Source organism: Bombus terrestris, chromosome 11, assembly GCF_910591885.1.
Source record: "Bombus terrestris chromosome 11, iyBomTerr1.2, whole genome shotgun sequence".
Lineage (NCBI taxonomy): Eukaryota > Metazoa > Arthropoda > Insecta > Hymenoptera > Apidae > Bombus > Bombus terrestris.
This window is the reverse complement of record NC_063279.1, coordinates 18,256,555-18,270,118: the sequence shown is the minus strand read 5'-3', so window position 1 is coordinate 18,270,118 and position 13,564 is coordinate 18,256,555. Positions and strand designations below refer to the sequence as shown.

At 34.8% G+C, this 13,564-nt stretch overlaps 2 protein-coding genes and 1 long non-coding RNA gene across 7 annotated transcripts in view; 1 reads left to right on the top strand and 2 right to left on the bottom strand.

Annotated features, from left to right (window-relative positions):
* Positions 1-10: 10 nt before the first annotated feature.
* Positions 11-1,968, bottom strand: LOC100642894 (uncharacterized protein C19orf47 homolog). Its single transcript, XM_003399331.4, has 3 exons — positions 1,594-1,968; positions 440-1,510; positions 11-317 (listed from the first exon to the last, which is right to left on the bottom strand). The coding sequence occupies exons 1-3, from the start codon at positions 1,610-1,612 to the stop codon at positions 175-177; spliced, it is 1,233 nt and encodes a 410-aa protein (XP_003399379.1). The 5' UTR covers positions 1,613-1,968; the 3' UTR covers positions 11-174.
* A 383-nt stretch (positions 1,969-2,351) lies between these two features.
* LOC100652204 (alpha-actinin, sarcomeric) overlaps positions 2,352-13,564 on the top strand; it is a 14,224-nt gene continuing 3,011 nt past the window's right edge. The window contains exons 1-11 of one of the 5 annotated variants that reach the window (XM_020865326.2): positions 3,276-3,417; positions 3,794-3,918; positions 9,799-10,033; positions 10,120-10,455; positions 10,677-10,766; positions 11,181-11,266; positions 11,476-11,821; positions 11,911-12,187; positions 12,262-12,433; positions 12,506-13,171; positions 13,245-13,541. In XM_020865326.2, the coding sequence (XP_020720985.1) occupies positions 3,817-3,918; positions 9,799-10,033; positions 10,120-10,455; positions 10,677-10,766; positions 11,181-11,266; positions 11,476-11,821; positions 11,911-12,187; positions 12,262-12,433; positions 12,506-13,171; positions 13,245-13,541 (2,607 nt within the window). In that variant the 5' untranslated portion in view covers positions 3,276-3,417; positions 3,794-3,816. Of the gene's footprint in view, positions 2,578-3,275; positions 3,418-3,793; positions 3,919-9,798; positions 10,034-10,119; positions 10,456-10,676; positions 10,767-11,180; positions 11,267-11,475; positions 11,822-11,910; positions 12,188-12,261; positions 12,434-12,505; positions 13,172-13,244; positions 13,542-13,564 lie in introns of those variants that run through there. The other 4 variants (XM_012314369.3, XM_012314370.3, XM_012314371.3 and 1 more) reach the window with 4 other exon arrangements.
* On the bottom strand, positions 5,631-7,028 carry LOC125385988. Its single transcript, XR_007225787.1, has 2 exons — positions 6,481-7,028; positions 5,631-6,029 (listed from the first exon to the last, which is right to left on the bottom strand). It is a non-coding gene; the product is annotated as an uncharacterized LOC125385988 (long non-coding RNA).

Here is a 13,564-nt window from a genome sequence, read left to right as displayed (position 1 = left end):
ATATAAACGATTAAACTTTTTAAAGAGTTTGTATTTGATTTTTTCTTTAGTTAACATAATCATTTCCCTGTGCCTTAATATTTACGCAATAGGGAACTATATAACTTTGTACAAAGGATTCATGGTCACAAATATACTAGTTTAATAAGAAATAAACAATATAAATGATTAGTCTCAAATTCCAAGGCGACTGAAAACATCTGGTTTCTTCACGTGCGCTACCGTTGTAATTCTGTCGAAAGTTACTTGTTTAGTACTGCTTGTTTTAACCATTCCCAAACGTGCTTTTGCTGGTATCGAAGTTAATCTTTCTGAAGCTAACAAAATTATTGCATAAAAGTTAAAAAAATAAGTGAAAATTATAAAGATTCATATTATTATATAATTATAAAGAATTATAAAGATGTGTAAACAGTGTTATTGATGTTGGGCTACATACCTAGCTTTCCAGATGTAACATTGGATTTTATCAATCTGTTGTCTCTTAAAGATGTGTTGTTAAAAGAAATTCTTTTCGTTGTTTTCACTAACTGTGTAACATTATTTGACATAACTTTTCTATTTGCTTCTTGATCAGCCCGCATTGTGCCTACATTTTTTGGTATAATTTTATTTGTTGTAAGAATCGAAGTTCTTGTATTGGAACTTCTGCTTTTTAATATTCCTACACTATTTGTTCCATTTTTCAATATACCTGCTTGTGTTATGGTATTATCCTTTTTGGCATCTTTATCTCCTAATCGATTAAAAACACTCACGGATCTTTTAAGGATATCTTTTCCTAATCCAGTAATATTAAATGTCTGTGATGTTTCAGTTGGATTTGTTGTACTAGTTACAGAACTATCACCCAGCCTGTCAAATACAGTTCGCTTTTGTTCTATTGAGTTTTTAAGAATTTGTTGACTTCTAGATGTTGATCCTTTTGGAAGTATTACAGTATATCCTACTTTATTATCTTCATTATCAAGTGATTTTAGTTTTTTAGGTGTTTCTTGCCACTCATCTTCATTATTACTATCAAATTCATTGTCCTCTTTTAATTTTCTTTTAAGGATGGTCTGCTTTTTTTGATTAGCAAGATCTGTAATTATTTCACCCGATGTTGATGCTGATTTTTTAGCAACAACAGTTTTCTTAACCGAACTTGTTGGAATCTTAACAATCTTTTTTGTGATTATTGTATCAGATTTAAGTTTAGTAGCAATAGCTTTAGAAGTAGAACTAGCTGCTTTTGTTGCTACTTTTTTAATCATTGGTTTGGGCTTTCCAACATTATCCTCTGTATCAACTAAGAATCTTTCACATGTTGTCTCTTCTACTACTTTTTTTGCATATCTTAAAATAGCAATCATATCTCCCATTAAAGTAATTCCCATTTCTTTGAGACTAGGTTTGTCCAAATCAGGTAACATGTCTGGTTTAATACGATTATTGGAAAACACAACAGCATGTTTTGTAGCTACATCTTGAGGAAATCCAGCTCCTTTAAAAAATTTTACCCAATATGCTATAAAAGAAAAAAATAGTAACAAATGATAATTCTTACTCAAAAATTGAAAAATTAGGAAAATTACAAAAAATTTTACATACCTGATAATGATGATGCCATTTTACCGATTAGGTTATTTTTATTATTTGACACGATAATGTTTTATAAATAATTTCATACGTTAAAAATATATCATTCACAGACAAATTAACAATATTATTTCACATATTTTACAAAATTTGTTATATTGTATACAAATTCACTTAAAATAAATATTTTTGTGAACGAAAATATACTGTTTCGAATATGTAGATAAGAAGAAATGTTCAGTTATAACTTGTTGAAAAAATATCACAAAATATTGTTAAAAAATGATAATAAACATCGGCATTCCATTGCTTGAAGCTTCAGATCTATTCATGTCTATTCGCCTGTACATATGTATATCTATATGAACACAAATGCATGAGTGAAATTGGAATGATTAGATAAAATTTTATAGAAAGTCATATGTGGCGACACCACCGGCAAATATAAGCATTAGTCATAAGTGGCAATTTTTATTTATAAATGAATTGAAATTACCTTTAAATTTCTACACTATCACAAAATAAATGTACAATACATATAGCTCTATGTAAAAGAAGTTATAGATTTCTAATAAAATGGAAATATTCATTAATTTCGTATAATATATTACAAAAATGTAAATTACCTGAATAAAAATTTATTATCTTTTATTACCGAAAAGAACAATACTTGTGTACGTTTTAAATTAGAAAGTATAATATATTTGCAGTAAGTAGGAAATTGAATATTGTAAGTTTGACTGATGCAATTGTTGCCGTTCTAGGTATAAAATGCTTATGCCTGCATGTCCGTGAAGTCTCGGAGGAATGGTGTTACTCTTGTTGTTTTGGAAATTTCACACGAATTACCGTACTATTTTTATCGTGTGTGGGTGAATCAGGTGTCATAGTCGTCTTTGATACTATTTTCGATATCTTCATATTCTCTAAGCCGTTTGCTGGGCGAGATTCGCGCTTGAAAGAAGAACGGAGGTTAGTTTCGGCAGATGTATTGGGGTATGTAGTTTTCTATGAAACCGAGTTTGAAACAAACTGATAAATGTATCAAGATTTCGTTGTGATATAAAAACCTTACGGAAATGCTTTGTTTATTTATAATGAATTCTTATTTAAATGCGATACTTTATCTTCTAAGCAACATTTGATTTTGTCTTTATTTGAATTTGTTGTATGCGTCATTTGAACAAGAATATGAATTTTGTTAATAGTAAACATACTTAACTGGTATTCATTCAGTTCTTTTTAATTTGTTTTTTGGACAGAGTTTACATATTACGAAATATCTATAAACTTAAGTTATGAACTTACATCGATATTTAAATGAATTTAGTTTTATAATTAGGTTTACATATGTTATGTTTGGTTTTGTTAATAAGGCACGTATTAAAGATAATGAAACATATTTATATATGTGTTAGTTATATAAAAAGAGGGATAATGTATTCTAGCATATTTTGTTAAGCAGTCTAATTAAGTTTTCGATCCACTGATAGTATATATCACTGGAATACTTGATTGCATTATTACAATTCGCGGGGGTTAGCTACGAAAGCTGTTGCGTAGGAAGAGCGACAGGGTGTTGAGTAAGTAAATGGTACGGGTAGAATCAAGGAAAGCTAGCAACTAAAGTAATGAGCAAGGGTGAAAGAGAGAAAGAAAGAGAGAGAGAGAGAGAATGCGCGCTCGCGCGCGCGCGAGAGAGGGAGAGAGAAAGAGAGCGATAGCGTGGGAGGGGAGGCTCGTGCGCCGGCGAGCAAATCGTGTGTCAGACTCGTGGCAGAGGGGTCAGCGCGAGAGAAAGAACGACACGAACCGAACATTTTCTGGACTTAGCGGGTACGTTTTCACGTTACAAAACGTACACCTTTTTTTCATTTTCAGTTATTTGTTCATTTTTCTTTATCTTTTTTCAAATCTTCATTTTTTCTTTTTAACTTATATTTCCATTTTCTTTCTTTCTCTCTTTCTATCGCCTGTGCGCGCGTGTAATTTCCTTTTCGTTTCATTTTATATTGGCAACTTACATTTTTTTTTATCAACGATGCACTTAGTTTTTATGATCAGTATTAGCGTGAAACAAGTGTAAGAAATGTCCGAACAAATTGTCAGTCTCGGTTATGATCGAGATCAACATATTCAAGTGTTTGCTCGTTGATTTGTACATACGAAAACGTTTGTAGCTGTGTGACATAGAAATCATTTACATTTAAAGGAACGTGATATATCCGCGGAAGGATGAACGACATGGAAGCTTACGGGGATGGATACATGGAGCCCGAGGAAGAATGGGAGAGGGAAGGTCTTTTGGACCCAGCTTGGGAAAAACAGCAGAAAAAGGTGAGTTGAGTTTGCCTCGTTTTTATTTAATAGAATTTTATATATTTCTTTTTGCTTCGATAAAAAAACTTCGATTTAGTTATGTAGTACTGGACAACGATATATCATATTGCATATTAAGCGATTGAACTGGTATATTAATGTTCCTATTTGTGTTGAGTACATTTGTTTAGCCTATTTTTTTGTTTTGCGAATTTGTTAAATGTTATTATTATTTTCACAGTGAAGACGTTCGTTCCGAACGTTTATCACTTACAGAATATTTGCCTACTAGATTTTTGAACTACTGTACATAACCTCACGGAGCACGATACGATTTTCAAATGTTGTATTAGAATACATACGACGGCATATAATAAGCGAATATATCGCATACGATCTTAATGATAATGAAAGTGTCTTATTTTAATTGATTTTATTTTATACGAATTATCAATAGTACGCGATTTTCGCAAATCGAACGAACTTTACTTTTTTCAGAGTTAATTTCGTATTTAATTGCAAAACATTTAATATTTAATTTTAGTTTTATTTCTGAGAGAAAAACTATCGCTTTTGTCGCTGATCTTCTATTTCTTATAGATGTTTATGCTTTCCATTATACGTCCATTAAATATCTTCTACTTCTCTGTGAATTGTAGGTATTATATTTTAAAATGCTGTATATAGAGATTAAAACGCAAAGTATCTTCGATTAACAATGAACGTTTCTTTGACGCAAATTTTGATTCGTAATATACGGAGAGATAATTATGCTAGAAGAAGTACCCGGAGAAGATACAAGGGTAGCAGATTAATACGGTGTCAATTGATAAAATGGAACAGCTTCAAGTACGCGTTGAAAATGTTTTCTTCATTTTTGGCAGAGGCTCAAGGCTCTCAAGACCGACTCGATTACATGGGACGTTAGATGTGGCAGCCCTTTGGATTGTATTTTCAGACTTTATGACAAAAATAATCGAGCACTGAGTCATTTTAAGCTATCGTAGTTTCGTTGATGTTCCTCGATTTTTGATCGTTGAAATAAGATTGCGGTATCGTCGGTTTCGTCGGCACATGCGACAGTTTTGTGATCACTTCGTTACTGGATCGTTTCTTCATTTGTATCAATCTCGAAGTATCGTTGTTAGAAATACTTAGATATGTAAATTGCTAGGGAACTATGTTTGCTTGACAATTGGCTCGGTGAACCAGAGCCGAGTAGAGTTCTTACAGAATTCGAATCTTATGAAATTACCGTTTCTAATATTCGTTCCCTATTTTTAGTCTTTTGCCAATGAGAGCTTTATCTTGATATTAATCTTATCTTCATATCACATTTCTGATGTGTTAGTAAATTTATCGATGTTAAATAACACAAATCTAATATTTCTATTGATAATTTATCATATGCCCGAAATAATTTTCAATATTCTTATTGTTATCATTTTTCGAATTCACAATTTTCAAAAGATATTTTAATTTGCTTACTTAACATACTAGAAATAAAATCTAAAGATTTGTAGATACTTTTATCTTGGTTATTAAGCATTTTTTGAGGGATATTTTTCACACGTTAACAATCACGCTTTAAGATACATAGTACGTAGACTAATTGGAAAAAGTCTTCGTGTAATAATATTTCAACCACGAGAGTATATTTATTTCCTTTAAAAGAAAAATAAGAGTTTCATCTCTCTCGCTCTTCATATTCTCATTAATTACCCCAATAGTATATTTATATCGTTTAATATTTTCATACATGTATCTTTCATACAATGATTAAATATATAGATAGTAACATATTCGGGAAACTAAGCTATCGGCTAGTTAACTGTATAATTTCTCATAAAATCTCGGCCACTTGGACGGCTTTCGAACTGCGCACGAAACATTCCGGGGGACGGTGATAGGCATTTTTTTCTTTCGCTTTCAAATGGGTCACGTTGCTTGATGCTTTGCGAAAACTCGCTGTTCTTACGCTTGTTTCATGATTTCCGTTTGACTTTATCTACTTACGAACATCTTGAACGAAACGACTTCTTTGTTCAAATTGCTGAAATTTTTCTATAATTTTGTCGCGTCATTAGAATTAGCTTTGATCCACAGGCTTCGTCTCCGCTGGATACGATCTGTGCACGAAAGATACCAACTTAATTGGCTGTTAATTACAGGTTCTCGTTGACGTCTTAATTTTTATTCGTAATCGCACTCTGTGCATAGATACATGTAATAGAGAAATTTTCGATTGTTGTGGTGGTGAAGTACACTAACGCAGAAACGTGTTGTTGCGGAGAATCGTCGAAGGTTACGGAACTGCTTATCTAGTGTTACTGTCAACTGGTTATTTTACGTGGTGCGATACGGTGATACTCGTTACGGTTCGTCAGGGATATAACAGCACTGATGTATATAAGTATATACTTACTTTCTTCGTCGTTTACGTTCGCACGGAACTGACATTGCTATATATATATATATATAGATAATGCACGCGGTCGAAGACATCGATCATATTCTCTGATCGATCACCGTTTTCAAATTTAACCGGCGTTTATGCTGTCGTTCACGACACGATCTTACCTGCAATTGTGTAAAGTATGCTGTTCTCTGTTGTCGCACATTGCTCCAAGATCTGATCGTAGCGTTCGTGTGAGCAGGGTTCGTAAAGTGATAGCGTGTTACGTATAATCTTTCGATAGGACGAAAGAAGAAAAATCGTTTTAAAAACAATTTGTAACGCGTTCCGGCGATAACAATGAATTGTTTTACCAATCAGAAACTGTACGAATATTGGAAGTTCCAAAGATAGGAGAGATGCAGAGTTAAAGTTGCGAACGAGCGAGCTATCGATCGATTTCTTACTCGATGCGAGCAGAAGATCGTTAACCTTTGAGAAGTTTCGGCTGTACGCCAAATCTTAGATTGGAATCGGGTGACCCACGCATGCTATGCACCAGTAAGTCGATTGTTATGCGATGATAAGTTCCGCGCGCCTGAACACCTTTGCCGGCTGTTTATTGCGAATTCCGCGATTACGCTTCGTTAAAATGCAATCGACACCCACGTTTTACTATTTTCAGCCAACTATTCGCCGTTTGCAAAGGTCGAACGATAATTACGCGAAATATCTGCGTTCAGTGTAACCGGTTGGAATGGTTTCTTGAATGAATTTTCAGTATTTCCACCCGATGCGGTGATACTGTCCGCAAATAGAACGTCGACCATGATATTTTCCGTTACGTATGATCTTCCAGGATTATTTTCGGCATGTTGTGCGTAGAGAAACGCAAACGATGGCGCAGAGTAACATCTTTTTCCTTGAATTCCTTTACCTCAATCGTTTACATCGTGCGAACCAAAGTCATTGAGTTTCCGCGGCCGATTAGCCCGCGGCGCTACATAACGCGATGTTCAGTCGATCGGTTACGCGACACATTCTCTAGGATCTTGCTGAAATCGCTCAACCACTCTTGTGAAACATGTAAAAATTTCATTTGTTTCACGTAACTAATGTTATTTGATCTAACCGGTCGCATCGCCACCTGTGCTTTATTTCAACGCCGGAATAATAGAATGCTGCGAACCGATAATGTGTTCGTACACTGGTTCTCGTAAATATCTTTTACAACAGTTTCATTGCTACGCGATTTTCACGTGTATCATAAAAGTAACTTGGCAATTTCGTTCTCCTGTAGCTCTATCTCCTATTTTATCGTACATTTTGGCCTTAAATTCGTGTGTTTCAAGGTACAGCGGAGTTTCGTAGAAAGGATTTGTTAATTGGCCGCTTTGGCCAATAATTTTTCACCGACTATGAAGGATATGTATATATATATATATGTACGTATAGCGCGTCGTGTAACTGTTAATGGTAAGAATAGAGTAGAAGTTTCAGCTATCTTATGGAAGTTTGACACAAACGAAAAGAAATTCAATGCCAGAATTTAAGAATAGATATAAGTTGCAAGCGCGTTCACGCGCGATATTTAGAATTTGGGTTACGTGAATTATGTGCATCGTATTCAGGGCGTTTCGTGTTTAACTGCGTTTATTTTTGGTGCAACTGCAGGTAGCTGTAAAAATTTTGTGTAGACAGTCGGATTTATATACTTTTCTACTTACATTTGTCCCGACAGCTCGTTGCAACGATATAGCCAGCAAGAGATTTATTTGATCGTGCGTAGCGTGAAATGATTTTGGCGATCGATCGTTCGATCGACCGAGAGTATATCTTGCAAATAAAAATCATCTGTTTATATCGTGTCATTAACTCATTGTCACGCGAGACATTCTTTCCGTTTATAAAAGGATGGGCATGAGTCACGAACGTAAGTAAAGAAAACCTCGTAACTCCATTGTTATTCTATGCAACTATGATTGTATAGTTTGTTTACATAACTCGATATTCGGTTTACTTTTGTAAAGTTACCGTTTATGTAACGGAATTTATTTCTCCGGTAATATTTGTAACCTTTTGTGTTGTGCAATTACAGGGAAAAGCAAAGAAACGTTGGATATTTATAGAAATACAGCAATAGCTACGATGAAAAAGTTACGAGATTATAAAATCCTCGCGAATTCTCACGAAACTTATTTTTGAAACAGAATTTGGTTCTTCAAGAGAAACACGACCATGGTTCTCGTATAGATATAGATCAAATGATTTATCAGCAATGAATTTAATCGTGTTGTAATTTCTATGCCATTCATCAGTTTTCAATTTTTTCTTTATTTCTAACTTTTTTGCTTAGCCGTTGAAATAGAGTGCCCTTCTCCCCCCTCCCCTCCCCCTTCTCTCTCTTCCTCTTCGGTTCCAGTAAATATATCGGTGATTGAACTAAAATCAAAATAGCTTATACCTACGAATGTTAAATTAAAGAATGTGGAAATATTAATTTAATATTCTGATTGAAAATAAAACGGATCAGAACGTGTTCGAAATGCTTCGGCGCTCAGCGCGGGAGGAGTCAATGTTTTACAAATAGATCTTAGAGCGCTCGTAGAAGTTAAGGTGGCTCATGTCCAATTTTGGCCGGTCGCGCTTCACGCTAGCCGTATTAAATTTCAGGCAATATTTTTCTCTCTCTGCCCATTCCCCTTTAAAAAAATTTACAAGTATCGATGTCGTTTCTTTTTCACATCTTTATGCATTTTTCAACAACCTAGGGTTGACTGTAACGATGTTATCAATAATATCGTCAAATCAATGATTGTATATAATACTTGTTTTTATCGAACTTATTATATTGTATTCTCGGAAAGATATAATTTGCAATTAATGAAATAATAAGAAACGTGTCTGTTTTCAACAATTATTTATGTTACCATGCTACACTATTCTTTAATTGTATTTCAAACTAAATTAGAAGCTTTTTTTTTGTAAGATATGTTCATTAATGCTACATGCTATATATTAGAAGATAAGAGAAGAAAATATCTGTGTGATATTTATGTTTGTATAAATCGAATATTGCAATATTTAACAAATAAATAACTGTTTTTCAAATAAAGTATGTTTCAAGTCAATTGCTTCATTTAACCATGGGATATGGTATAAAGTAATTGAGATCGTTATTGTGCGTTTGAATATATCGAATTTTATGCTTCAAGATATCAAAGGTTTGAAAATCTTTAGCCTGGGCAATGGGAAGCACAGTTTAAGAACCGGGACAGGAGATATATATAGCAGGAGGGATTGGGGTCGTTACTAAAATATATGCTAAGCAGCATTCAAGCTCAATTCTCCATTTTAAATTCTTTTTAACCGTGAAACATTACTGTTTAATCGATCCTGTAGAAATTGAGATATTGAGAAAGAAGATATCGAGATATTATTGAGAAATTAGAAATAGATAAGTAGAAAATGAGTGAACGTCAATGTTATGTTTATATTTGCAGACATTCACAGCATGGTGCAATTCGCACCTTCGCAAAGCCGGAACCGCTATCGAATCGATCGAAGAGGACTTTAGAAATGGACTGAAATTAATGTTATTACTTGAAGTAATTTCTGGCGAAACTCTGCCAAGACCAGACAGAGGCAAAATGAGGTTCCACAAGATCGCGAATGTGAATAAAGCTCTTGATTACATTGCCAGTAAAGGTGTAAAATTAGTTTCTATCGGAGCAGAGGGTAAATATCATGATTCTTTGAACAGTTCCTTGTAGGAGTTGAGTAAAGTTGAATAAAATGCAAGGCCATTGTTTAATTTTTATCAGAAATCGTGGATGGCAACTTGAAGATGACATTGGGTATGATCTGGACCATCATTCTGAGATTTGCTATTCAAGACATTTCTGTGGAAGAAATGACTGCTAAAGAGGGTCTTTTACTGTGGTGCCAACGTAAAACTGCACCATACAAAAATGTCAATGTTCAAAACTTCCATCTATCCTTCAAGGATGGTTTGGCGTTTTGCGCGCTCATTCATCGTCATCGCCCTGATTTGATTGATTACAATAAACTTAGCAAGGATAATCCTTTAGAAAATTTGAACACTGCCTTTGATGTTGCTGAAAAGTATCTCGACATTCCTCGTATGTTAGATCCTGATGGTAAGTATATATATTTTATCTTTTTAAACGTTTCGTCACATTCAAAGCAAACGTTAAATGCGTTACACTTTGCATACTGTCGATTAACGTGATAGAGATATTTTTTAACCAAATAGTTTAGGCATTTTGTTGGGGTTCAGGATGGAACTACGATCAGATGAGCTTTTTCTGTCACTTAAACGAATAGATTCTTAATATTATATTCCCTTGATATCATATAGATTTGATCAACACACCCAAGCCAGATGAGCGTGCAATCATGACGTACGTGTCCTGCTACTACCATGCGTTCCAAGGTGCTCAGCAGGTCAGCGTAAAGAAATGCGTGTTGTTCCCTTACTTTGGTTACAAAACGACCTGTGCTATCTTTCACTAATACACTATCATCGTATGCTTACACTTAACAGTGTTTCATCATGCTAATTTCATTGTATAACTTATACTTGTTTTATGTTCAAATGCTACGTACTTACAGACAAAATGTTGACTGTTGGAAAGATTTTCTTGATTTATCTATAGGTTTGTTTCTGTTACCCCTACAATGTACACTGTACAGCCAATTCATGATATTAGCTAGAGACAATTAATATATTTTTAATACACCAATGAGAATTACAAATACCAATTAAAATTACACTCCTCGATAGAAGACAAACAAAATTTTTCAGTGGACATTCTTAAGCTAACATTGCATGGTTTGAGTTTTTCCGAATGTGTTTTTCTAGATATGCGAAATACAGCAATGCCTGATGAGAGAGCTGTGATGACCTACGTTTCCTCATACTACCACTGCTTTAGCGGTGCACAAAAGGTGTGTGTTTGCATTTGAAATTAACCTATAACACATAAAAATCATATTATCTATGTACAATTTAATCGTTGAATGTTTAACCACAACTAAATTGGAAACAAATTTCCGATGATATGCTTTTACTCAAACATATCGACGCACATATAGCTGTTACAACGATACATTGAAGACCTTCATTTCATATGACGAATTTCTACTTTTCATTGTAGGCAGAGACTGCCGCAAACAGAATATGTAAAGTTCTAAAAGTGAATCAAGAAAATGAGAGACTCATGGAAGAATACGAACGACTGGCATCTGATTTACTGGAATGGATAAGACGAACCATGCCTTGGTTGGCTAGTCGTCAGACCGATAATTCCCTTGCCGGTTGTCAGAAAAAATTAGAAGAATATAGAACGTACCGTCGTAAGCATAAACCACCGCGAGTTGAGCAAAAAGCCAAACTCGAAACGAATTTTAACACTTTACAAACGAAACTGCGACTGAGCAATCGACCTGCTTATATGCCAACTGAAGGAAAAATGGTATCCGATATAAATAAGGCTTGGAAAGGTAAAATATTCTAACACTTGTGTCAACTCTCATGACGAAGTAACAAGTACTTTTGACGAAAGTACCAAGATCATTTGATTCGATTATAGGTTTAGAGTTGGCAGAGAAGTCATTCGAAGAATGGCTCTTGTCGGAAATGATGCGTCTTGAGCGTTTGGAACATTTGGCTCAGAAATTTAAACATAAAGCTGATGCTCATGAAGAGTGGACTGCAGGAAAGGAAGAGATGCTCACATCACAACATTTCCGACAGTGCAAACTCAATGAACTCAAAGCTTTGAAGAAAAAGCATGAAGCTTTCGAATCTGATCTTGCGGCGCATCAGGATCGCGTGGAACAGATAGCTGCCATTGCTCAGGAGCTCAAGTAATTTTGCAAAATACTTGTACAAAATTATTTTGAAGATATGTTCATAATAACATTGGTACTTTCTTTTATAGTACTTTGGAGTATCACGATAGTGCGTCCGTTAATGCTAGATGTCAACGAATTTGCGACCAATGGGATCGCTTGGGTACTCTTACTCAACGTAGACGTCAGGCCTTAGATGAGGCCGAACGTATTCTTGAAAAGATCGACGTCCTACATTTGGAATTCGCTAAACGAGCTGCTGTAAGTTTATATTATTACGTATGTGGTAAAAAAATCTTTTCCGGAATGTAATGATTATGACATAATTTTTAGCCGTTCAATAATTGGTTGGATGGAACCAGGGAAGATCTAGTAGATATGTTTATCGTTCATACGATGGAGGAAATCCAAGGTTTAATGGATGCTCATGCTGCGTTTAAAGCAACTCTTGGAGAAGCTGATAAGGAATACAATGCTATTGTGGGATTAGTGCGTGAAGTTGAATCAATAGTTAAACAGTTCCAAATTCCGGGAGGTCTTGAAAATCCGTACACTACTCTCACTGCTTTGGATCTTACGAAGAAATGGAGCGATGTCAGACAACTTGTACCTCAACGTGACGGTACACTGCAAGCGGAACTTCGCAAACAACAGAATAATGAATTACTTCGACGACAATTTGCTGAGAAAGCTAATGCCGTTGGCCCGTGGATAGAACGTCAACTAGACGCAGTTACAGCTATTGGTCTCGGTCTTCAGGGTACTTTGGAAGATCAATTACATCGTCTGAAAGAATATGAACAAGCGGTTTATCAATACAAAGCTCATCTTGAAGAACTGGAGAAGATTCACCAAGCTGTCCAAGAAGGCATGATATTTGAGAACCGATACACTCAATATACGATGGAAACTTTACGAGTTGGATGGGAGCAATTACTTACTTCAATAAATCGTAACATTAATGAAGTCGAAAACCAAATTCTTACTAGAGATTCGAAGGTAACATTCTTTTTTTTAAATTATCTCCTCATCTTTTTTCCAACGACTAAACTAAATTTAATGTATATTGTAGGGTATTACGCAAGAACAACTTAATGAATTTCGTAGTAGTTTCAATCATTTTGACAAGAACCGTACAGGTAGATTGGCTCCTGATGAATTCAAATCCTGTCTTGTTTCTCTGGGTTATTCCATTGGAAAGGATAGGCAAGGCGACATCGATTTCCAGCGTATTCTGGCTATTGTTGATCCAAATAATTCTGGTTACGTACATTTCGATGCGTTCCTAGACTTTATGACTCGCGAATCTACAGATACAGACACAGCTGAGCAAGTAATCGATAGTTTCCGTATACTTGCTGGAGACAAGGTTTGCATACTTTTATCTAAATG

What these genes read in the sequence shown, in the direction of transcription:
- LOC100642894 (XM_003399331.4), bottom strand. An exon ending in TGTTACATCTGGAAAGCTAG is followed by an intron (nt 318 to 439) that starts GTATGTAGCCCA and finishes TAATTTTGTTAG; the next exon opens with CTTCAGAAAGATTAACTTCG.